General features: G+C 41.8%; 1 protein-coding gene across 1 annotated transcript; it reads left to right on the top strand.

Annotated features, from left to right (window-relative positions):
- The first annotated feature begins 46 nt into the window (after positions 1-46).
- col9a1a (collagen, type IX, alpha 1a) lies at positions 47-26,762 on the top strand. Its single transcript, XM_030049635.1, has 32 exons — positions 47-160; positions 1,462-1,536; positions 2,170-2,208; positions 2,328-2,390; positions 5,157-5,210; positions 5,619-5,654; positions 6,983-7,006; positions 7,828-7,881; positions 8,575-8,628; positions 9,337-9,369; positions 11,616-11,672; positions 11,857-11,910; positions 12,327-12,380; positions 12,501-12,554; positions 12,822-12,875; positions 12,975-13,028; positions 13,964-14,017; positions 14,120-14,173; positions 14,394-14,447; positions 14,556-14,600; positions 14,783-14,836; positions 15,069-15,122; positions 16,339-16,392; positions 18,037-18,108; positions 19,028-19,063; positions 19,203-19,247; positions 19,956-19,988; positions 20,956-21,102; positions 21,481-21,535; positions 22,173-22,361; positions 24,101-24,178; positions 25,685-26,762. Exons 1-32 carry the CDS (start codon positions 86-88, stop codon positions 25,888-25,890), a joined length of 2,064 nt encoding a protein of 687 aa, XP_029905495.1. The 5' UTR covers positions 47-85; the 3' UTR covers positions 25,891-26,762.

The following is a 26,762-nucleotide window of genomic DNA, read 5'->3' as shown; positions in this document are numbered from 1 at the left end:
GGGCTGCAGTCGGGGGGGAATCTGACAGGTGGACCTAATCCGGGAATAAGGGACTTTTTGCGTCTTCCTCGGCGCTGGGAGGACCATGGCTCTGTGCGGGATCTACCGGGAGCCGCTGCTGGTGCTTTTACTGCAGATCGTCCTGATTTGCTCCGCTCAGGTGAGACAGACCTGCTGCTGCTTTCTCCTCTTTCCTCCCGTCCTCATAACTTCAAGAGAAACCAATGCAACATCCCCTTAAATATTCCTTTTTTTTTTAATTAGCCTACTTTTATTCTTAACAATCTTGTTATAGCTTTTATGAGAATGATTTGAGCATCAGTGTGAAAGTGGGAACGTCTAGTTTCATATTTACTATGTGCAGACTTGTAATAGGTACCAGTACTTATATTATGTGTAATTTGTTTCATAACTAGTCCATCTAGTACTAACTGTTATGTGTAGGTGCTTTTTGTCTGAGCAGCCCTGCTTTGTGTGTTGTTTGTTTAAACTTGAAAACTATGGATATAAAAAAATATCCTTTAAAAAAAAAAAAAAATCTTAAATATTCCTTAAACGTTCCCTGAGGCGTTTACAGAGTGCCTGCTGCGCTCAGGCATGACATTAAAGCGACTTTACTACAATTTAGGCCAATAATCTCCTGTTTTATCACTGTTATATTCGTTATTATCCAGTTTATTGTGCTATTACTTTATTGTGTAGATGGCATGATGCCTTTTTAGCAACAATATCAAACTAAAACTTTTTATAGTCTTTAAAAAAAAAAGTGACTAAGACTAAAATAATGACATAAAAAAGGGAAAAGGTCAAAAAAGACACTAAACATTAAAACCAAACTAATTTGACCTATAGTGTGGTATTCTATGGCATTATTGTTTAATTTTCTGAGGCGTAAGGCTGTAGAAGCTATAGTTTTTTATGGATTTTATGCTATAATTTATTGCAGGAACTTTTATCTTACAGCTACAGCATTGTGTTATTGTTGCATAGGGGCTCTTCACAGAATCAGGATGGGATTTGTAAATGATCAGATTGACTGGAGGTAGAGCATCCTTACTATTAACTGCCTACCTGATGCCACACCATGAGTAGAAATGCGTTTATTACAGATATTCTGCTGTGTATGCAGTGTTAGATGAGCTTCTGCAGGGCCGTGTGCTTTGTGCTTTGTGAAGCTGAGCTGAAACAGCGGTCCTGCTGGGCGTCCCTGCAGCCCAGAGGGCACATGTGGTACTAATAAGGTCAAAGCAGTCGCTGTAATCTGAACACATGCACATCCACGCCGTCGTTTTTATTCCACGACCTTTCTTCTCGCTGCACACAATGAGACTCTGTGTGAGCTGCACTTCAGAGCAGCAGCAGAAGCACAAACCAGCGATCTGGAGGTGAATTTCAGTGGGAGGAAGACAAAAAACAAACAAAAAAAAGAGTGAAAATGATTTCTGTGTTGATCATCCGCAGAGGGGCCCGGTCGGTCCCCGAGGTGCCCCGGGGCCCCCTGGAACAGCCGGCGTGCCCGGAGTGGACGGCGTTGATGTGAGCCAAGTTTTCATCTCCACACACTTTCACCTCTCCTCAGATACGAGCCAGGGATCAGTTCACTTTCTGTTTCATCAGGTCAAACTGCAGCGGTCAGATGACATGCAAGCTGTAAAAATGACCCTCCAGGACTTTTCTTACACACAAAATCAAAATCACATGCAGAAACAGTATTTTTAATTACATTTCAGACACTTTATTGGCCTTATCTCAGAAATCCACAACCCACAGGTCAGAGATGGCTGGTTTTTATGTTTTAATTTCATCTGAATGATTACCAAGGGTGGAAAAAGATTCTACAACACCCTTAGTGCTGATGAAAACCTTTAAAAAACTGACTGATAAAATAGTGTTGGTCGATCTGGAGAAAAAGAAGCTTTTCTTTGTTCCTTAAAAACCAAAATTTGGGAGATTCACTTGTTCAAACCCTATTATGAACATCTTTTGGAATTAGAGGAAATCAGCATCATCATTCCTTAAACTGAAAGTGAACTGACCCCTAACTCTGACATGAATAATCATTATCTCCACTGATCAGTCATGATATCGTCCTAATGAAGCTACATTAATGAATAAATAAAGCAACAGCAATAATGAGATCACATGAGCATGTTCTTCATCGGTCTTCAGGGCGACAGAGGAGAAGACTCCGCCGTGAACGGCAAACCTGTGAGTTTATTTCTGTTTCTTGTGTAAAAAAAAAAAAAAATAGACCCTGGCTGTGGGACTGCGGGGGAGGGAGGGGGCAAATGAAACGAGCTCATGTTGGTTTGTCGTTTTGCCTCCAGGGTCTGGACGGTGACGACGGCAAAGACGGGACTGCGGGCGCTTCAGGCCTCCCGGGCGCAGACGTGAGTCAAACAGCTGCTCATCTGAGAGTCCGCTCTTTATTCTGAAGTCAGTTTGGTTTGAGGGATAAGAAAAGACACTGGAACCGATGGCTGAGGAGTCCAGCTTCAACTCTGTCTATTCACTCTGGTGTGGGAGAGTCAGATCAGATTGAATTGAATCATTGAATCTTTTTTTTTTTTTTTTTTAAACATCTGAGCCGACTTGAGATATTCACATCCAGCGCTGTGTGAGCCGTTTGTCTTGGCCCCCGAGCAAAAGTGCAGGAAAATGTAGGAAAAGAGTCCTTTGAAAAAAAAATGAAACTCTTGGGTTACATCAAGGTGGCTATTTAAGGGGAGCAGCGCGCCTCGAGGAGCTTCCTGACAGGAACAGAGGCCTTTTTGTGTAAGGTGCTGCTGTGCAAAAGGAAAGGGGGGGGGGGGGGTCAGCGGCCCGGAGACGGCTGACAGGACACAAGTGTACGCTGGGAAATGTGGCGCAAAATGGCCTCAGTGTGCTCGCCGTCCGCTGCGCTGATGCCGCTGAGTGCAGGCCGGCCCGTCACGCCGCGTAGAAACTGCTGGTTTCCTGGCATGTTATCATCACAGGAGAGGAAAAACCCACCCTGAAGCGCTTACACTTTGTTAAAAAACTGATATCTGTGATGTGTCATGCATTCCTGGGTCCGAGTTTGGAGGCTTTTGGCGTCTCAAAGAGAGCGAGGCCTTTTTTCTAGAGCCGCCATTTTGCACATTCAACATTCAACAAACATACAGCGAGAAAAATCCGCTCTAGAAGAAGCACAGAGGCCGATTTCTCCACCACAAGAGCAGAAAACACAACGCAGACACAATGGTGGGAAATGGGAAATGCAGGCGATCACTAACTGAGGCAAACGAGGAAGGTGGAGGAGAAGCAGGTTCACCCAAAAAAGTAAATTACGACACATCAGATCATAAAAATAACCCCTGAAATGCACCTAAACATCACAGACTGACGACGTCCAACAGCGTGAAAAGATGTGAGGGTGGACTTGACCCCCTTCACCTGTGATCAGCTAGAAAGTGAGGAAAGTTATTTATGCAGGTGGAAGGACGAGGGGAGGAGCTAAACACAGGAGGGGAACGCCCACAGCTAGTTTACCGAAATGTCGAAAACACACAGGACGGGTGTCTTTCCCATTTATTTAGTCCGGCCTTCGTCATTGATCTGCTTTGATTGTAGGGATCAGGGGGGAAAAAAATTGATATTTTGTGTGGCGATACCGTATCGATACACCGACGCTGGGCCTCGATATTGTATCGCCAAGAATTGATGCATCATTTTTGACATTATTTTATGCCAGAGCTGCTCAGTCTGTCCCGTTTTGCTGCAGTAAAAAATGACTGAAGTGAGATGAACAGAGTGAAAACTTTATCCTATTAGATAAAACAGATGTTGGCAAAGTTTTACCTTTGGAGACATAGTATGCAGATGAAAATAGATAATAAATAACAATATATGTTATCACAATACTCAGCATATTGCACAATGCTTACAATACTATCTTATCATGGTGTCTCTGGTGATTCCCAGCCCTACTTGACTGATTGATTGATTGATTGATTGATTGTGACCAAAGGAAATGATGAAGGTTAATTCTAACAAGTTAATACTAACTTTATCTGACATCGCACTGCAGTATCGTCTGCGTTAGAGTCGCCATAACACTGTTTCTCCTGTCAGTAATTCACATTATTATCAGATTTCATGCAGTCAGGGCTGTGGCCATGCATGGGGAAGCTGGCTCCATGTCAAAGGAAGCCAAAGACACCAGAGAAAAAAAAAAAGAAGCCTAGTTAAGTTTTTATTTGTGAAATATTCGACTCTATAGTGTCTCAAATTCTCAGTGAGATGGGCTGTTATTCTTCTTACCTGAAACAAAAATCCTGCTTCATCCAGTGTGAGAATCTTATTCTTCAGGCCTCCAATGTTTCAGAAAATATTTATGAAGTTTTAAGAAACAGTTTTAAGAAAAACCTGATGCACAACTATGATGTGGTTCTGGATCTGCTCCATGTGCAAGTAATGGGAGATGAATTTATATGAACAAGTGAATATATCAAAATGAACCTAATGTTTCCACCAGGCTGTTAGAGATCATTAACCTAATAAAGTGAACCTGATCAATTCATTCTCTATGGAGCTCATTGGATTCTACATCAGATCAGTGGAAACAGTGATGACAGTGTCTCCCTGCTGATTGAACTGTCTTCATGCAAAATAATTACACATTTAGAGGCTGGAAGTGTGTCACCCAGTTTGTTGTTCAGCTGTTTTTGTTTACATGAAGGGGATTGAGAGCGCAGCAGCTTTAGTGGTGCCTGGCTCCGAGGCCAAGACCCAGAATCTGATGTAAAGACATGAGATTACACAGATTTTGTTGTACTTATCGTTTATTTGCACAAGAGTTAAAAAAATAAAAAAATTTAAAAAAAAAACAGTCAATATTTGGACTTTAATATCTGCAAAAGTTGCTTGGTCCAATCAAAATGACCAGCACTGTATGATCATATTTTAATTTCCACACGGTGCATTCATAAACCTAATAAACATTTGAACATTTCCTTTAATCAAAATGGGAACAGAATCAGAAATAAGAAACCAAAGAAACAAAACTATAAAAACAGACTGACTTTTTTCCCTCCAGAGTGTGTAGTACAAATAAAACATCCACAAAACAACGTTCATTTTCCTCATTGTCATGCTTTAATGTTTTTGAAATAATTTTTTTGCCTTCTGTGCAGGGACCTGTCGGACCTCCTGGAGATCCGGGCCTTGAGGGCCTGAAAGGGGCCAAAGTGAGTTTATCATCAGCACATTTTGCTCAATTATTCATCCTGTTGAAATGTCTGATTCTCAGACTCACCCTGCTCTCAGAAACAGAGCTGCATTGTTTCTTACAGCCAAATCTGAGCGACTGTAGGAAATTAATTTCACATCAAAAAAACAACCTAGAACCACAGGTTGCCACTTGCAGCCAATGAACCTGCATAAAATACTGTATTTTGCACAGAGAAGCATGTATGTTTCCTCTGGGTTGCCTCACATTGAGCTCTTATCAGCTCCCTCTTGTCTGTACACGGTGATTTATTATATTTCTGTTTTTAAATGCAAACCAAAAACTTCTCCTGCTACAATAAAGATTTGAGCTGAAGTGAAAGTTGAAGAGCTGCTCATCACATGTCTCTTCTCCTGCTGGTTTTCAGGGCGAGCCTGGAGCCCGAGGACCGCCCGGAGAGCCTGTAAGTGCACGACGTTAACGAAACTCAACGTGACCGACTGTGTTTTAGTCTCACTGACACACACACACACACACACAAAAACACACACACACACACACACACACACACACACACACACACACACACACACACACACACACACACACACACTGACTGGAGGCCCTGCTGCTCACAGACATGGTTAGAATAAGGGACCACAGCGGGATTTGAACCTCCAACACTGTCAGTGCTACTGCTCAGCTCAACCCACTGCACAGAGGGTCTTATGTCATCTTTAAATTTATCTTTTAACGAGCTTAACTTTATTAGTATAACTGGTAGTATCAAGAGCAAATGCAGATGCTGTGTGAAAACCAGCAGCTTGAGCGTGAAATTTAAGTAAAATTTTCACAATGATCCAGATTTTATTTGCCTTTATTACTGAAAAAAAAAAAAAAAACTTTTTTATAGGCAGTTGTTTTTCAGTTTGATTTTCAAATTTGTGATTAAGATTTTTTAAATATAGTGACCATAATGATCATAAGCACCTTGCACCTTCTTTTAAGGGAATATTCTTATGTTTTATCCAAAATAAACTTTTTCCGACTTCCCCAGAGTGAGACAAGATGTTCCTATGGGTTACATTTCCTGTTAGCTTAGCATAAAGACTTGAAGTTTATGGGAGTCGTTAGCCTAGCTTCGTCAAAATGAAAAAATAAACCTTACAAAAGCTCTGAAGCTATCTTATTTACATTAATTGTGGATCATGGATTTGAAGTACATGTCCTGGGATTTTAAAAACACAATGTAGAGTGGTTTGAGGAGAAGTTAATTTGTGGTGGATCTTCCTCTACCTTCAGCGGAGCGTCAATCACTGTGATAGACGGAAAGATAAATGTGTTCAGTGGTTACAGCTCCACCATTTACTTTCTTGTGAAACCACTCTCATTGAAAAAAAAAAAAGAAAAAAGACATGTATTTAAAAAAAAACATGATGTAAATAAGACGGCTTCAGAGCTGCTGGAAGGTTTATTTTTTCACTTTGACAGAGCCAGGCTAACGACTCCCATAGACTTCAAGTCTTTATGCTCAGCTAACACGAAATGCTACCCATAGGAACTGAACCACTGGACGTACAGAGGTGAAAATGGTGTCCAACATCTCGTCTCAGTCTGGATAAAGTCTAACAACAGAACAAAACAGATTTTTTTTTTTAATTTAGCCATCTCTTTCATGTAACATGTTAATTTTCCTGACAGAATATTCTGTGTTTAAATATTAAAATCACAGTTTTAGTTATTTAAACCACAGTTCGACACATTCAAGCCTTCTCCATGATTTCTCTGCAGGGTGCCGGTCCTGACGGCCTCGATGTGAGTAAACCTCCCGTTCTCCAGACCTTCGCTGATGTCTTTCTCTGCAACATGATACCGTCCTGTTATATTTCCATCACAGCTCAGTTCAGTGTGGGCAGGGCAACATATCTGGAGCTGCTCCACTGTCATGCTGCTTTTCTGTGTTCTGCTCCGTGTTCCCAGTGGAAAACCAAATGCTGCACATACATACTACATGTATTTATATGACAGGGATACTGATACTGCAGCTTAGACAGAGCAGGGCTGATAATAATTTTACCGATGGAATGGACAAACCTTTCTTAAGATAAGTAACAAACTGAAGTTGATCTGAATATTCAGTCGCCACAACAGCAAAAAGTGAGGAATCAGATTTGGAGATGAGAGAATATGAGCATGAAAGTGGAATATAAAACAAAAAACAACGTGAATTAAACAGAATGTGCACTGTGTTCTCTAAACGTGAACTGGCATCAGTTTAAGCACATTATGTAGACTGTGATGGATGGAAATATTGAGCAGGAGTATGGATTATTAATTACAAATCACTGCACTTAGTTACTGCAGTTGATACTTGTGGTCTCAAACACTTACTTAATAAGAAATAGATAGAAGTATATGTGGTATACAGATAATATAAGCATTTGCAGACATATAGCAGGCATATAATTTGGATTCTGTATGTGCAAAAAATAAAGCCCTACGTCTCATCAAATAAATTTTTTTTATGAATGCCGATGCCACTTGTGCCGAATGCACATTTTCAGGTGCTACTAGTGGGACGGCGTTATTTCAGCAGCCCGTTCATGGCTCTGGTTTGCTTTGCTCTGTGTTGACAGGGGCTTCCTGGGACTGACGGGTTACCGGGCGAGCTGGGCAAAGCCGGACCCCCGGTGAGTCACTGCTGCAGCCTCAAGGGACTTTACAGTTCACAGAGAACAACAAGATCCTCATCCTCGGTTTTCCAGTGAATTGTGTTGACACTCTCAGAAAATAAAGCACGTTATTGCACCTTCAGGGGTCCAGTGGCTCAGCACTGGGGCCTCTGAGGAGCAGCTTTTGTCCCATTGACATCGGGTCCTTATTTGTACCATTTTCGTCTGTAGAGTCCAGTCATGTTCCTACAATATAACTACAATATTGACTGGAGAATCGTCTTAACTTAATTTAATTTAAAGGCTACTCACCCATCGCCTAAAATCTACTTTAAATGGATAATTTACCTAATTTATTTACATATATACTAATTTATTTGTGGATTAATTTATTGTATTTGGCCTGACAAATGTTGTACCTTAATATTTAGAGGAAATGGTGCATGTATGTACCTTTTTGGCTCTGAAAAAGGTTCACATAATTACCTTGAGGTGCAGTAATTAGTCCTACAGGGGGGACACTGGTGTCGATTGCACCTCGGGGGACAGAAATGGGGTCCACATGCACCCCTGTTTCTGACGGTGTGATTTCAGTCTGAGCTGAAAAAGCACACAGACGCCTCAGCGCTGTCTGCCGGCCGTGCGTGAGGTTTGAAGCCGGGCTGTGTGTTCCCGTGGATCGGCTGGTAAAAAGGCGTCTCTCTGTTGCAGGGGGTGCGAGGCAGGAGAGGCTCGGTCGGTCTTCCTGGTCCCGCCGGGCCGCGGGTACGTAAACATCACCACCTCTGACCCGGCACCGGCCGCCTGTTCCCTTCTCAGACAATCCTCTGATCCTTTCTCTGTCAAAGTCAGAATGAGCCCCTGAGGGCAGCAGAGAATACTGATATTTTTAAAAGACCTACCCCTTTTATCCTATTTAGCATGCAGTTAATATTTATGTATTTATTAATCATTTATTTCAGTCAGTTTTACCTCTTGGTCCTATATTTTGCAATTTATTTTATGGTTTTACTCTCTTCCATACTTCTCTCCCTCTTTAAAAACTATTATCTTGCTATCTTAATCTTTTACTTTTTATCAACTGTTTACAGAGTTTTTATTTTTCATACCTCAACCTTTTTATTCCTATTTTATTTTCCTGTTTTGAGCTTTATCTATTTCCTACTGGTCTTAATCCTACCTCATATCGATAAGATTTATCATAGCATTTCCTCGGTTTTATTGAGTTTTTGTGTGTTTGTGTGTGTTTTATTGTTTTATAGGGTGAAGCACTTTGTGTAGCATTTGTTTGTCTGAACAATAGTGCACAAATAAAGTCTGGCTGATAGTTTGAAGCGTCATCAGGGGTGCAGATAATTGAGGCATGTGGGGTGGGGGTGGTGCATGCCATCAGGGGTGATCTGAACTCAAATTAAGCTCCTTTACACAATCTAACATGAGCTCAAATCCATGTTTTGTTTTGTTTTTTTCCAGGGTCTTCCAGGCGTGTATGAAGGCGAAGACCTGGTAAGTTTGATCCAAAAGCGTCGCTGTGCCTGCTATGTTCCCATCGGTTCTTACGCTGCACCGGAGAGCCAAGAATGCAGCAGGTTGCAAAAGCAGCTGGTCTTAACCTACATCTTAAACACTTGAACTCCAAAAGAATGGAGCTCATTCTAGAGAATCAAACGTTCATGACGGTGAAAAACACCAGAATACCAGAGCAGAGCTGAGGAGGGCAGGTGGCTGAGTGCATGCCCTTAAAATGTCACTTGTAGGGGAGCGAGGGGTACAACCTAACGTTTCAGGCCAAAGGCAAAAATATGTAGGATATGTAGGAGTTAGAGAACTCATTTTTTAATGCAAGCAACATACACATCTCTGCTACAAATGAACACTTTAACTTTGTTTCTAGAACCTACCATTTCCGTGGAATTTCACCCTAAGTGAAAGAAGAGAAATGTTACAATTTACCCCACAGGTGGAGTAAATTGAATTGAAAGGTAAATGGTGGGGTAAATTGAATTTGAAAGGTAAAGAAATTCACTTACTTGGTGGTAAAACACACTTTTACGCGTATCTCCTCAAAAATGCAGCCAATTCCCCCCAAAATTCACGCTGGGCTCTCTTACAATCATGTGACGAACTAACCGGCAGCACTAGACCTTGTGCAACTACCTAAAAAGTCTGTGTTACAACTGACCCCACGTTAGTTTCTACCCCGCGCTCCCCTAACATATCCCATTAGATTACTCAAGTTAAGTACCATATTTTAAGTACTTTGGATTACTTTTGGAAAACTTCAGAATTTGCCCATCTGTCTGGGTACCACTTGTTTCTGGGATTGCCTATATCACTGTCTTCTAGGGATGCACCCAAATCCAAATCCATCCAAATCAGCAAGTAAAATAACGGCTTTCTGCTGAATAAATTACCCTTATGAACATTTTTATGAATGTTTGGCTTTAAGTAGTCCATGCAGCTCCTTCACAACATGACTTTACTTAGAAAGGGTAACGCTACTTTGGCCGTCTTTGACCTCCAGCCCTTCAGTTTGAAATGGCGTTAACCCGGGAACTACATCTGATCCCACGTAGCGAATGGAGAATAGACAGTAGCAGTCTCGGTGCACAAATAATCTCAATAATATTATATGTCTTTTGATGTGTAGAATACATAGTCGTTAGAGTGGGTTTCCTAAACCTATATAAATTCAATAAGCAGGAATTTTATATTTATTTGTGGTTAAAATCCAACAATTAAAACAAAGCAAAACAAAACAAAAAAAACCTTCTGGTTTAAGCCACGCCCACTTTCTCCCAAATCTGAAAATTATTTGCCCCAAACAAACAGCACACCCCGTTCTGTCCTCAGGGAAATAAGTACACAAAAGACAAATGTGGTATATTTTGTCTGAAAGGTTTTCAAGGGTTTCAAGAAAAAAGGAATCCACCAGAGAACAAAGTCTTTGGTTTCCCTTTAACCTTTCTAACGCTGCCAACACGTGTGGCCGGAATGCCACAGACTTTAATGCCACTTTTAATTTACGTCGCTACAAGAAAGGAAAAAGAACATAATCCAGCTCCTGCTGATGAAACTGACAGGTTCTCCACACACAAACTTGAAGATGAAATACAGCAGTGGTTCTCAAATTTTTTCCAGTGACATACCCCATTTGAAATATATATATTTTTAAAGCCTAGTATGACAAATGAAAAAAAAAGAAAAAAAAAAAAAGAAGAAAAACTGGTAAAAACCCTATATAAAGAGTAACATCCCAGCTCCATCAGTGTGGTCCATCATTTGGTTGTTTCTGTTTCTGCTTCTTTTTCTCTTCTGCCTCCTTGTTTTCAACTGTATGCATTTCAACCACTAATCTGTTTTCTGGATTTTATTATTTTCTGGAAATTACTATAGCAAAGGCTAAACATTTTAGATAATATGCATGACTAATATTTTTTAAAAATCTGATGTGGACCCTCATTGGAGAGCCACTGAAATAGAGAGAAGAGCCAGAAATTTCCATCGCTGGCCAGCTGCCTTGTTACCTCAAGAGTTAACACAGAAAATAATTCAGTTTTTGAATTTTATGTGAATTTCAGCGTCCTGTCCCCGGTCTTAGATTTTGAGTCCAGTTAGCTGAGGCCACGCAGGAATGAATGCTGAGGTCATTATATTTGCAAAGCAGGGGTTGTGGGGGGTTGATGTCAGTGGAGCCCCCTAGTGGCAGGGCTGTCCCATGACCTCAAATAGGCTGTTGTTGTGTTTTCCAGTGTCCCAACGCCTGTCCTGCTGGTCTGACTGGACACTCGGGGCTCCCCGGCATGAAGGTGAGTAAAAAAAAAAAAAAAAAGTCATACTTGCGAAGGCTGTTCTCCGACCTGCCAGGCACAGAATAATGACGTTGTGTTTGTCTTTCTTCTGTCTTTACCTCAGTGAGACACGCTGCTTGTGCAAACCTGTTTTGTTAAAAGTGATTTGCAGGTAAATCCAACTTGTTGACTTTGCCTGCAGGGCCACAAAGGAGTGAAGGGTGAATCTGGAGAGCCTGGCAGACAAGGGCACAAGGTAACACCTCCACTTAACATAAATCCCCATCTCATCGGCCCTTTAAGTGCAACACGCAAAGACACTCCGGCACACTCTGCTTTACTTGGAGTTGAGCTTTTTTTGTGAAAGAACAAGCGCACTTTATTTCATTTTATGCTGCAGATTCATAGAAATATCAACCGTCTCTCACTTGCAAATAAAACATTTTTTAGGGCTCTGTAAATCTTTGCCAGACTGTAACTTTGGATGTTTTTTTTTCCCATTTTCATTGCAAGTAAGAAATCACATGCAAGCATTTCCTCCTATATTTTATCAGCCACTTCTTTTCTTATTCATTTTCCAGCACCACCAGTATTTGAATATGCAAAACACTGACTATTTAAACATTTATGAATGACAAATGGCAACAACATCTGTGTGTCTCTCACTTTCAGGGCGAGGAGGGCGAGCAGGGAATGCCCGGTGAAGTCGGAGCTCAAGGACTTCCAGTAAAATATTTTACCGTTTCTTTTTTCTCACATGCCGTAATTGCACTTTATCCCCCTCCTCACACCTCAAACATGTTAACATGGGATGTGTTTCTCTCTCTATCCGCTGAGTAATTTTAGGGCCCAGGTGGAGCAAGAGGCCTGCCAGGAATAATGGGTTCCAAAGGCGACAGGGTAAGAGCCCATAGCGTCACACACAATTAAAAATAATGAATTTCAGCTCTAAATACGGGCTATGTAGTGATTTAAAAAGCATTAAAATTTAAATAAAGTGATACTTCTTAGGGTGGTAACACTCTTACAGACTGGTATAGCTGTGTTATAGAGATATGGAGTGATGATACATGTTTCTTTAAGGGTAAATGAGCGGCTTTTAGTGTTTTGACTCTTTCATCTGAATTGAAATCAGCTGCTAAGTGTCTTCCCGTTGTTTGGACACAGGGGCCACGAGGGAAGTCAGGTGACTTGGGTGTGCAGGGGATCCAGGGACCCCCGGTGAGTTCCCGTTCCCGTGTCCGTTTTGTCTGCATCGTCTCTCGTTGTCTAAGCTTGTTGTGCTTGTTGTTCAGACTTAAAATGGTTTGCATGTTTTAGGGTGACGTGGGCCAAAGAGGAGCGGTGGGCGAGAGCGGGCCCAAGGGACCTCAGGTAAGTTCAGATCAGATAAAGAAAAAAAAAAAAAATCAACAACAATACCAAACCTCTGCTGCAAACTTTGGCTGTCTAGCTGGCAGAATATAAAATGCAATATGTGCAGTGAGGATTTTCAACAGCCTGGCAATAGCTTTCATCATTTAAAATCACAATGAAATAAAAAATAAAATAAAATAAAATGCAATTTTTGTTCCACTAGCGAGGTTTTCATACCATAACATACACCTATTTAACAATAAATAAATTTCTTTACATTTTTTTGTATTTCTTCATCAAAATCCTCCTAGTTCCCTCCTAGAAAATGGCACATATTTACTGGATACTTCATGATGTTCCAGTAGAAAATTCCATGTTTTTGCAAGTTAACACTTTGGCAAAGTGAGATAGTAGCGATGTGGTAAAGCACCAAAAATCATGGCTGGAATTTATTCTTTATTCTTTTTTTTATTAGGAATAAATGAATTTGCAACAAGTTAAGATTAAGCACAAATCAGTTTTTAACCCTTTTAACACTTTTGAACCTTTTTTCCTTCCATGTTAAATCAATTCAGAATCAAAATCAGTAAAACATGATTGATCTCTAATGCAAAAAGCATAAGTAAACAGAAAAAGAAATAAGAAATATCAAAACATGTGCATTAGAAATTTGTAAAAAAAAAAAAAAAAAAGTGTTATGTATAAATATTTGCATTAATCCTTGTTGTAAAATGTAACTGAGGCAGCATCTGCATGCATCTGTCTGTACCACGTTTTGCATATTTCATGCATCAGACGCTGCTTTAATGGACTTTATCAGACATTTGTACTCATTTAGGTGTGTTGTGGTCGTTAGTTTTGTGCAGAAGTGTGTGAAGAATTAAACATATCATTACTATCATTATAATCATCATTATCATTATGTAAGCTTGATTCTGTGTGTTGTCTTGCAGGGGCTTCGAGGTCCGATTGGAATCAGAGGAGTCCCGGGGCCGAAAGGAGAGCCTGTGAGTTTCCCCTGCGTCTCCCAAACTTCTTACATTTATAAAGACATTTTTTTAAAATTCCTTTTACTTTCCTCAATATTTTGTTGCTTCTCTCCTCAACAGGGCCTTCCCGGTCCAGATGGCCGTGAGGGAATACCTGGGCTGCCGGGCTCCAAGGTAACTTCCTACCTGCTTTAACTTTAAACATTTTTACCAGCAGCCTAAAGGTTTGATCAGCGAGCTTGTCATCAGAAAGGTGCCGAATCAGAATCAGTTGAGTTTAAAGTGTAAACACGAGACGGTGACAGTGTGTCAATATGCTCAGTGAATCCCGCGCAGAACCAAACATTCAGGATTTACAGCGTTTGACATCCCAGCTCTGTCTGTTATTTTCCAGGGCATCCCGGGGAAAAATGGAGCTCCGGGCGATGCCGGCCTCCAAGGACTTCCTGTAAGTGTGACCTCTGACCCGGAGACGCTGCTGATTCATCATCAAGCAGACGCAAATGTGCTTTTTTGACCTTGATTGTTGGTTTTTGACATGATTTTCTTTGTGTAGGGTTTGCCAGGTGATTACGGGGCAAAAGGTGTCAGTGGCATAAAGGTAGGTCCTCAGTTTGCACAATAACAAAAAAGCTAAACTAATAAAAAATAATATACGTCTATACCTGTGCTTCTACTAGGCCTCCTAAAAATAATAGCAATTTCTGTTTTGTGCATTTCTTAGAAAAGCTCATTAATACTTGGCATAGTAAGGTAATAAACTGTTTTCCTCTTTGTTACCAGGGTATCACTGGCGATCCCGGCGTTGTCGGACTGATGGGGTCTTCAGGAAAATCAGTGAGTTTGAATCTTTTCAGGAATGAAACAAGGAATACGAATCTCCCAGTTAACACACGTGTACAGTCTTTAATTTAAGAATTTAATCTGCTTCAAGGGCTGCAGGATTTGGGAAACTTACCCAACACAAAAAAATAAAAGACCTTATAAATGTTAAATTCTAGTAAAAAAATAAACAAAAAACAAAAATGTGGATGATGTGATGCGATGCTGAGTCTCGCTTTGCTTCCAGGGCGAGCGAGGCGAGCAGGGAGAGGTGGGACCCCCGGGACCCAGAGGAGGACCAGTGAGTATGAAGCAGCTCACTCTGGGGAAAAAAAAGCTGCTTTTAACAATTTAACCAGGTGGTCGATTGCTTTTTAAAACTACAATATGCAACTTTTCACCTTGAGGCAGGAAAATGTGTCGTTACGCCTACCAGCCCTCTTTCTTCTCCTCAATCGGCCAAAATCAAAAACATCCAACACCTGTCAGTCATCTTGACGAGCTGTCATCTGGGAATCAACTGCTCGCCATGTTTCTGAACATTTAGCTTCACTTTCTTTCTTTTCTTTATACTTTCTTCCATTATTGTTGCTGTGACTTAATGCTCTGTTCTTCCCAAAATGACAGACACAGATTGTATTCTATTTATTTCTTGTTATTTTAATGTAAAAAAGTTGCATATTGTGGCTTTAAGCAGCCATGGAAACAGCGGCTGTGTGTGAGTCGTCAGCTCTTTGAACATCTGACATGAAATGACGACTGAAGAGGTGCAGAACATTTTTCCCACGAGGGCAGAGCAGAAGGCTGAGCTCGTTATAATTCGTCTTTTGTTCCTGCAAGATTAAACGTAAAACTGCGATTTGGAGTTCAGAGGGCTGATTAACCCGAGGATTAACCAGATCAGTGTAAAAGAAACACAGAGCTATTGTCATGAATTATAGTGTAACTGGCTGGCCTTTCACATTCTACAACATATTGTGGCATGACCTGACACAGTACAATATGATATGTTATGATGCCAGTTATCATTCCATGGAAATTCAGTTTGAAAAGTTAAGTAAAGAAAACCAAATGTGAATGTAACAACACTGCCAGATATTGTCATAAGTGTTAAAATGCAAAATATTGTTCATTTAAATGAGTCAAAAACATAATATTACTGGAATATGGTAATAATTACATTATTATATTAACATGTTATTACATCATAAGGGAAAATGATACATTTTGAACTATAGAAGAACAATGATTAACATGAATATAGTAAATCCACTGCATTATCAGTCAATATTAATATCATATTATCAGTTCAGTGTTACATCCTGTACAAAATAAGAGTTTCTGGTTGATGTTATGCTATTACTTTATTATTTCCTAGGATTTTTTTTTAGGATTTCTTTTTAGATAAAGAGTCTTAATTCCATTTTATTATGCTTTTGTATTTCTTTGTGATGATGAATTGAGGCGTCAGTCAGCACTCTCCTCTCTATTTTTACCATCATTGTTTTCATCTTCAGGGTGAGCGAGGAGAGCGAGGACATGATGGGCCTTCAGGTTCACCAGGACCGAGGGTAAGGCATGAGAAATCAAATAAATACAATAATTATTCATGTTTGTTTGACCTGCATAGAATACCAGGATCCCTTGATCAGCTGGTAATTTTTTGTTTTTGTCCTGTGCAATCCCTACTACTGTGGATCTCGAAGCATGTTACACAAACAGAGAGATCTGCTGTGGCTCTTTGATTATGATCTGGTCCATAAAAAAAGCCTCAGCAATCAAAACTGGAATGTAATTTTACATGATCAGAAAAGATGTGGGCCAAGTACAGAGCCCTGAGGTACTCCAACCTCATTTAGAATGCATGGGTTAAACGTTCAGCTGCAAATTCTGGTTGAGTCTTTGATGACCATTAAGGGGACTAGTGGGCTTTTAAATCTGGATTCATCATCATCATATCAGAGATAATGAGATTAAAACACATCCAAGGAAATCAGAGGAGAAGAGTCTGAGATAAAGACAAGAGAGCCTGGCAGTGTTGTGCATCAACGTGCTGCTAAAGGAGCGCTTAAGTCTTACAACTTAAATTTTAAGTGAAGATTGATTTCTTATCTCAGCAAACACACATTTATGATCAGGTTTTTAGCTTCATAGTTATAGCTAACAAAAGAAGAAGAAGAAGAGGAAGAAGAAGAATCCGATAGTAGAAAGCCAAGATACAGATCACCATCTAATCTAAGTCTGTTAATAAAGTTTTTGAGATGTCCTGCTAACAGACAGGCAGATGAACTAACCATCAAAGGCAACGGGATTATGATAATACTATTAAGGGGAGAAGATGAAAAGGACTAAGTGGACAAAGAGAGAGCATGAGGAAGACAAAAATGTGGCTGATAATGAGATGGGTCAGGGAGGAAAATATAAAAAAAATGGTGCAACCTTTGAGAAAGACAGTGTCCATCACCTGGCCTGCAATTCTCCACCTCAGCTACACCAGGATTACACCAAACGCACTAAAGCCCAGCCGCCCTGCTCAGCTGTGCATACCTCGGCTCTGTTTGACTAATGGAAAGCGGGCGATCAGTGTTCATAAATACCATCTGCCATCCTGATCGTATTATTCAACATCGAGATCCTCCACCAAGATAAACCTTGGATCTTGCTCGAACATCCACTGCTGGGAAGTCGGGGGCTTTCACTGGCCCATATTGAGAGGGGCAGGTCTTTATAAACCTCTGGCCTGCAGCTAATGCGGTAATCCACCGGTGAGCGGGCATGAATGCTCTCTTGTTACAGCAGCCGAGGGCCCAGGGGTACATTTTCTAGTTTGAGGAGGGGGGGAAAGAGGCTGAGACGCCCTGAAAGAGCCCTCTGTTCCCCAGGAATGCTTGAAACCGGTCGGTCCACAGTGTGTGTGCCACGGTCCGTACCCACACACACCCAGAAACAAACTGAGGTAGGGGCGGGTGGTAGGGTTGAGGTGGTGGGTTCCCCGAAACCTTCCAGCTCCTCTGATGGGACGGTGTGAGCCTTTTTTTCTCCCCTGGAGTCGTGGTCAGCTTAAGGTGGGGGTGGTAGATCCACACAGTCGGGCTAGTGTTTTGATTGTAAGAACGTGTGTGTTTGCATGTGTTTGTGTGTGTGTGTGTGTGTGTGTGTGTGTGTGTGTGTGTGTGTGTGTGTATGTGTGTGTGTGTTTGTGTGTGTTTTCACAGGGAGGCAAAGGGGATCTGGGGCTTCCAGGACTTCCCGGCCCTGCTGGTTATTTTGGCCAGAAGGGAGACAGGGTAAGAGACGTGTTCACGAAAAGAGGAAGCCATCAAAATTAAAAAAAAAAAAAAAAAATCTCGAGAATTCATCACATGTAAAGGTGTAAAGTTGATTTTGTCTTTTGATGAAATGTCTCATATTGTTCAGCTGTCATGATTTACACGTCAGATCCTCCACAGATCAGGATGAGAATCCCGCTTTTCAGGATGTTTTGAAAACCAGTGGAATTTAGTTAAAAAAGTGTTTCCATCTCAACGCTGAGCCTTGATTGGCTGACAGCAGCAGCTCCTCTAATTTCAATGAGGTTAACCTACTGATTGGAGGCTGTCCAGTTCAGATGCTGCAGGTCGGCCTGATTGGACAGATTTCTTAACGAGGGAGCCAATAAAAGACCAAGTGCAGCTGTGATGCATTTACTGGAGTCTGAGACTGCCTGTAAAAATGGAAATACCTTTAAAATCAGTCTCCTCCTCAAGCAAAATCTAATATTAACAGTGTTTATACATGGAAATAACTAAAGGAGAATTCAAATCCCCATAATAGTGCACCTTTAAATATCAGTCAGTTGCATCCAACCTCAATATGAGACTTCTCCTTGACTACAGTTTTATAAAAACAGCTGATGAAAAGTCTTAACCTGTTCTTTTTGGTTATTTATTCATTTAGTGTTGTTAATTCATTTATCTAAGAGCATAATCTATTTTTGTTGCATGAAAAAGGTGAAATTTTAATATTTGACGATATCAGCTATCAGTTATGTCGGTCTAAAAATGTCAGTGTCAGTATCGGCCTTCAAAATAAACATAAAGGAAACCCTGATTTCCTCCAAAAGTCCATGAGACGTCAAAAGTCCAGACTAAATTACATCATCAGATTAATCTGTTGGTTTTTATCTTGTGCTGAACTTTAAGTGTCCGTTCTCTTCTCTCTCCTCAGGGTGCAGTCGGCCTTGATGGTCCAAAGGGAGAACAAGTAGGTTTCACAGGACATGTTACTGCACCTGCTATTATTAAAAACAACAAAAAAAAGTCGGCCATAAAGATTACAGAGAGAGCTTTGAACCCGAGTTGCTTCTCCTGCCAAAAAATGTGTCTCGCCTCCTTCATTTCAGGGAGCTCCAGGTGCCGAGGGGACGCCCGGAGACAAGGGAGACTTGGTGAGTGACGATGGTTACTGTCAGGATTTGTGAATTTGGGAGGAAAAAAATCAGCCCGTCAGTGTGTGATGATGACTCGGGTTTCAAAGCAGTTCTGGAAAATCTGGAAAAGTCTGGAGAGTAATTTGACAGTTACAGGGTTTATTAAGGTTCAGGTATGGCTCAAAAAATGAGGAGAAATCAGGGGAAACTTTTTTCATTCTGCCACGTGAATCTGCTGTCCAAACAAAACCTTGTATCTCCATAATATCAACTGTTCAGAAACTAAGGAAAAAACAGTCTTGTCTCTTGGTTGACGACTCTACGTTTTTCGGTTTAATTAATTAATTTGGAAAAGGTTTCATAACCCCCAACAGAGGAGCATGTAAATACTCAAATGAAGCTAGAACATGAAAACATCGGAGATACAGGGTTTTCAGCAGACAGGGTTGATATGATGCTGTGTTGTTTTGAGGAGAATCTGCCGTGATAAGACCCAGCTGGCATTTAGTTTTCCCAGCATGCATCAGGCTAAATATTCAGATTTTGTCACGATGTTAAGATCTGGAAAAAAACAAAGCTGAGATGGAAAATGTGTCCGAGTTTTGAAAAATAACCTCAAGACTCTTCCTCTGCACATCGTGTCCACTAACCGTGGATGTAAAACAGAATCGGTCATTTCATGGTTTTGCTGCAGACATAATTATTGACCTGTGTTTTCCCCTCCAGGGTGATCAAGGTGAACCAGGAGAAAAAGGATCGGTACGTTCAGTCTCACCGCCAAACTGCATCACTCAGTTATCATCTCACAGATTATATTTACACGTGATGCCTTCAGGGGCTCCTCGTCAGCTCCCGTTATCTGAGGAAACTGGAAATTTGTCTTGTCCAGTAATAAAGTGGTAAACGAAAAATAAAAAAGCTGGGTAGCTGCCACGACTGAGGAGACAAGAAAAGCACGTCCAAAATCCACTCGTCAAAAACTGAATCAGAGGAAAAACTGCAGAAACACCCCAGCAGTGACTGTTGAGGTTCAATGAAGTCAAACAAATAAACAAAAAAATACTAAATAAGATTAAAAAAAAATCATTACAGATAGATAGATAGGTGGATCGATACAAAATAAATAAAGTGGATCAATGCACAAAGTATAAGAAAATATAAAAACCTTTGCACACCTTATATGAGCAATAAAAATAAAATATACTAAATTATATCTACAGAATGTATACAGGCCTTTCACCTTTGAGCCTTTGCATAGACTATATGTATAATGAAATATGTCTGTGAGATATCTATAGAATATAATATGTATATACAGAACAGATGTATACTCATAATATAATTTTAAATGTAATTTCCATGTGTAAGTTTCTGATGCCTGGTAGATAGATAGATAGATAGATAGATAGATAGATAGATAGATAGATAGATAGATAGATAGATTTACTTTATTGATCCCAAACTGGGAAATTCTTAAACTGGTACTGGTTGGCAGAGAATATATATCAATACATAATTAAATAAAATATGTGTATACATAAATATAAATGTAAATGTGCATATCTTCATAGGGGAGTGCCAGAAGAGGCCAACAAAAACAGTTGTGCGTCCCAGCTCTGTGTGTGTGTGTGTGTGTGTGTGTCTTTGCATTGTGTGTCAGCCAATCAGCTTATCCTATATGTTTTACTGGCCGGCTGCCGCTGTGCCGCTCTCTTGTCGCCTGCAGAGCGGCCCGCCGGGAGAGACGGGAAACAAAGGACCCGAGGGCGGCAGAGGACAGCCGGGGAAAGAGGGCAAAGAGGGGCAGCCAGGACCCCGCGGCATGCAGGGCGACAGGGGGGTGCCAGGCCTGCCCGGAGCGCAGGGACCATCGGTGAGGCCCTGCACCCCCAAACCACACACCTCAGACAGGAAAACACCCCAGAAAGGACAGTCAAAGGGTTATTTTCAACCTTAACCTCAACCTCAAGCTTTAATCAGTCACTTCACAGAGGAGGGATGTTTTTCTCAATATATTCTAGTGGATAAATCAGATGCAGACTCGTGTCTATATAGGAGGAGTGCCATTGTGCCAAAAGGACCTGTTTTGGGTCCTTTTCATTTAGGGTTTATTGTTTTCTCCAGGGTTTAATGTTTTCTGAGAGCAATTTTACGCAAGAATTTTGCCCCAAAATGTTGCCCATCATTGCATCAAGATATTCACGTGCCAAACACTTCATCAGTCAACATCTACCAATTTTCTTTCTAACAGGGAAAATCACCAACAGATTCACACATCAAACAAGTTTGCATGAGGGTAATGCAAGGTAAGTGTTGGACATCTTCACATCCACAGTCACTTGATATTGTTCTTTAGTTTTTTTCCCTCCAAGAGAACAAGCAAACATTTCATTTGTTTGGCACGAAACCCCTCCATGAGCTGAAGACCACAGTAGATTACAGCGATGTGGGTAATATGTTGCATAATAAATGGCATTATCCGATAAAAATCCTGCAGTTATCCAGGAGCAGGAAGTAAAACAGTGTGCAAGAAGAAAATACAGATTCAAAACAGGCTGCAAAACCAGAATTCATCTTCATTCTCACGTAAAAATTAGATTATCAGACTTTATTCCTAACCCAAACCCTGTGTGGAGATGCAAAGTCATTTTCAGATGATTATTGTTGAAGCGATTTTTGACCAGAAAGTGGAAACCCACCATCTTCGCTCCATTATCTTCAGTATTTCCCTCAGCTCTTAGCTCCTTACCCATTACTTTTCCATTATACACAGTTACTCTATTAACTGACCACAGCGGCTCTGACTGGTGCATTTGGTTTCTTCTCATGTTTCTAATCTAGTAATTTAAACCCAATCTGCTGATGCTCTCACTTGAGGTTGCTCTGGCTAAAATGTGACTTCCTGAGATGTAAATATTAAAAAAATGTCGTCGTGTGTCACAGAGCAGCTGGCCCAGCTAGCAGCCAGCCTGAGCCGGCCCGAGTCGGGTATCGCTGGAATCCCCGGTCCCCCCGGGCCGCCCGGACCCCCGGGCCCTGCCGGAGAGAACGGCTTCCCCGGACACACCGGAGCGAGAGGGCTGCCCGGTCTGAAGGGGCCGCCCGGGCTCCTCGGCCGCAAAGGACTCAAAGGTGAGAGACAGGACACTTTCTCAGCATGCCTTCTCTTGTGGCTCTGTGTCTTCCATGATACCAAGTTTGGGTGGATTAGAGGCACCAAGACTGATTTCAAGAACGAACGTACTCCAGAGCTGGTTAAAAAGTTGGAGAAAATGACCAGCTGTGTGTGTCTTAAATGATTCTTACACCAAAGCCAAACCTCAAAGTGTGAGGAAGCATCTTTGCACTTTCCTGAGGCATTTGTTCTCCCTTGGAAAGATCGTTTCCCCACAAAGAGTGACTTTTTGAGTCTTGGGTGACGGTTGGTGAGTCCCCCATCCTCCAGCAACACAAACAGCAAGAAAAATAAGACAAAAAAATGACATGGGTGCTGTAACGACTGACAGATAACAGGCAAGGACTCAATAACACGACTCAGAGGCAGCAGCACAGTCAGTAAACAGTCTTTACTTGCAGAGGTTGACAGGTAGACGATCAGGCAAGGTGACTGAGGTGACTGAGGTGAGGTCCAGGCAGCGAAGTGGAGGTCAAAAATGCACAAAGGGAGTGATATGGTAGAGATAAAGGCTGGTGCGCTTGACACGAGGTTCAAAGACGAACTGGCACTGAGGTGGAGAAAACACCGAGGTCCTGTTCCCACCTGGCGTCAGCATCCGTCCTGCGAGATCCGATCATACAGGTGGGAACAGCAGCAATGTGTCCTCCATGCATCTTGAGATCCGATCTGTCCGGCCACATTCAGAGGCCTTGGACGCTTTTATCTGCATCGCATTCAAAGTGTAAACAGACATCTGTCCCAGGACGCACTGAAGGACCGCCTACGATCCTAATGTCCTTCAGCCAGACGGTCACTTTTCCAGCAGAAAGCCTCTCCTGTGTGACTCTGGCCAGCCGCTGGACTGTCGGCCGATGGATCAAATCAAACCAAAGTGCAGCTCGGCTATAAAGCAGCTGGTTAATGAAGAGAAACACAAACTGCCTGCCTGCAGGGGGCGCTACAGGGCAGCAGGAGGAGCTCAGCTGCCCTTCATAAGACGCGAGTTCCCATTAAAAAAAAACATGTTTTGAGAAGTTTGGGGGGTCTCGAAAAATATGTAATATGCAGGGTTTTTCTATTAAGACAATAACCTGCAAATGGAAATGACTGGTGTTCATTTGCATATAGAGCGGGAAACTGAGATCCAATCACAAGTTGCCAGGTGAGGCGCATTTTAAAGCCAGGAGCCAGAGATTGAATACACAGACTAATGAGGCACGGGTGAATCTAATCAATCAATCAATAAAATAAACCATGAATCAGAATGAAGATATGATGGAGGAGGTCGAGTGAGACGCCACAGGTGTTGCCGAGGTCAGTTTGGGCTTTGCTGCTTTGCTCAAGGGCACTTTGGCAGTGTTGGTGGAAAACATAAAGACGGTAGAAGAAGAACTGACGATGGACGCGTGTTTCCGGATAAATATCTTCACATTACGTTACCTTTGCACACAACTTCTCTCTAACCAGCACAAATCTGGATGTAGATGCTGCAGATGTGATGGCTCCAACAGTCGGTTTTAATTTGCTGTATTTTTATCTCCACCCGGCGCCTCGTTGCCGCGGTAACCTAATTTCCCTTCACGGATCAGTCAGGTTCATCTTCATCCTAATGAGGGAATAGCTGAGCTGTGAAGTCTGCACCTGAACTCAAGCTAAATATGGCAACTTCAGTTATGTGTATGTGCACTGTGATAATGATGTTGGTCCTGTGCAGGTGACACAGGTGACAGAGGAGAGCGAGGGCCCACGACGAGGGGACCCAAAGGAGAGCCCGGCGCCCCGGGTCTGCCAGGTGAGGGACACCTTTCATTTCTGACTCTGAGCAACATCGACTCCATCACTGCCTCGTCGCAAAAAAATCCAAAACCAACTCCGAGCAGCGAGGTCGTCCTGTAAATCATTGGAAACATGCAAGATAATCTGAAGATTTTCACAATAAAAGTCTGTTTTTATGGTCTACCAGCCACTTCAACCTGTTCAGCTCGCAAAGCTTTTCCATGGTGTCTGCATTATTATGAATCCCACCAGAGTTCTGGGTAAGACATACACACAAATTTGGTTCCTCCTCTCTGGCTAAGAGAAACACTGGCAGCGAGTTTTTGTTTCCTAGGATGGCAACGGAATGAAACGACCGCCCAAATGTAAAATATTCCGTCACCTACTTTCAAAATGTATTTTTAAATCTATAACTAAAAAAGGCCACATAACTTGAAGTGGACGCATAATGCCTCGGCCATCCTAGGAAAAAAAATGTTGGCCTGTTTTTCTTTTGGACGAAAACGAGAAAATCCAGGCAGAGGGCAGGGCCTCTAGTGTCTCATCCATGATGACTGAGAGAGATTATTTTTGTATGATGACAGGGTGAGGGCTTATAGACAAAGAATAGACAACACGGCAACAAATTTGATCACCCATCACATATCTTACCCAGAACTCTGGTGGGATCCATAATAAAGCAGCTCCATCTTGCCTCACAGGAAGTGGAGTCTTTTATATTTTCTGTTTGTTCAGAAAACAAGCAAGTTTCAGATCATTTTAACTCAGATACTTCAAGAGGATTGTCCATGTTTTTATAAAATTAACACTTTGTTGTTTTTTTTTTTGGGCTGCTAGGAATAATGTGTTTTAGTCTTTGAACTTTTACATATGTAAGAAAAATCAATTAAAGTTGCACAGAGCAGCTTTGATGATTAAGTGTGGAAGTTTGCAGGTGGTGTGTACACTCTCAGAAAATAAAGCACATCACTGCACCTTCAGGGGTCCAGCAGCTTGTGACTAGCTTGTAATCTACAAACTAATCTCATTTCAAGAATACTCAACTCACAAGTTTATGAGGACAAAACTTGGAAAACTATTTTTTTTTTCTCCTGTGGGATTTAGTCAAAGGGAAATCCTGCTGGTTTGAGCCCAGAATCACAATCTTCTCCTCAGCATCTGGACTCTGAAGAGACATTGCGATGACTTGAATCTTGTGATTCTGGGCTAAAATCAGCAGGATTTCCTTGTTCCTAAATCCCATTGCAAAGTTTGATGAGGTCAAATACAAGCCTGAGACACAGCGAGCGGCAGCAGAGTCAACACATGTGGAGCCTTTGGAAGTATAAGAGGACAAGAAAGAGTTTTCCAAGTTTTTCTGATAAATTTATTACTTTAATCCCAGAAATTCAGAATTTTTTTTCAAGGAATATTACCTCTTTCCCCTTGTAATTTTTTCCTCCCTACGACGACTCTGTTATGACTCAGTCTGAGGTCGTGTTCGCTCTGCTTCATCTCTCTGCTGTCGATCCTCTTCCTCCAGGCGAGCCCGGCCGGCCGGCTTACGGCACAGACGGCCGCGACGGCCTGAGGGGACCGCGCGGCGTCCCCGGCAGCCCCGGCGTCCCCGGGCCCCCCGGGCCTCCGGGGCCCAACGGGTACTGCGAGTCGTCGCAGTGCGTCCTGCCCATGGTGGCGTCGCCGGTGTCGGCCAAAGACTCGGGCATGAAGGGCCCCAGCGAGATGTGAGGAGGCCCCGGACGCCGAGCCCCAAACTGGACGAGGGCCGAGGAAAACTGAGAGACTGGAGGAGAAACCAGCGCAACATGGGAGATTTGTCCCTTTGGGTTTTGTCACTTGGTTTGTATGTTTTGGCTGTTTGTTTTTGTTTATTTCCCCCTCCTGATGCCATGGTGGTGGCTCTAACACACCAGACACCGAGGTGGACAGCTAACCGTGCTCCTCCGCTTGAGTTTTTACCTCAGTTTTATCATCTTTTGTCCTGTAAAAACCAACAAGACTCCATGTTTTGAGTCCTTGTCCCATCCTCCCAGCCCCCTCTCTGCCCTCCAAGCAAAACGTTAAATGCAACAAATGAGGCAAGCCTGAAAACGTATTCTGTGTGTTTGTGTAAATGTGTCAATATGAATTTCCTGTGCAAATTATACTGCTGGATGATGACTTACATTTTTGTTGGAGTATCTTTGTCGCTTATCCACTCAAACCCGCCGCCTGTGCCTTTTCCTCTGATATTTGATGATATTATCTGATGATTGATGACTGTGTTTTTGTGGCTGGAGGCTGGCGCTGTTTATGAAACCTCTCTAGCAGTTTTATATGACTTCTTATTTATTATATTAAGGTCCGGCGTGACATCTTCAAGTTGTACAAAAGAGGAAATAAACACATTTTGATAACCGCTTGCATGTTTTATATGGAAGAATATGGCCAAAAAAGAAAAGAAAAAAAAAAAACCCTGACTACATTCATACTGAATCGAGGGAAAATATGAATATGATGACCATCTCAGACATATCTAATGTTAATTTTCCTCTAAAAGACGTGACAATCATGAAGATGAGGAAAGATGTGTCAGTGTGTGAATAAACTGCAGTAGGATT

Source organism: Myripristis murdjan, chromosome 1 (assembly GCF_902150065.1).
Source record: "Myripristis murdjan chromosome 1, fMyrMur1.1, whole genome shotgun sequence".
In the NCBI taxonomy this organism is placed as follows: Eukaryota; Metazoa; Chordata; class Actinopteri; order Holocentriformes; family Holocentridae; genus Myripristis; species Myripristis murdjan.
This window is presented reverse-complemented; position numbering and strand designations above follow the sequence as displayed.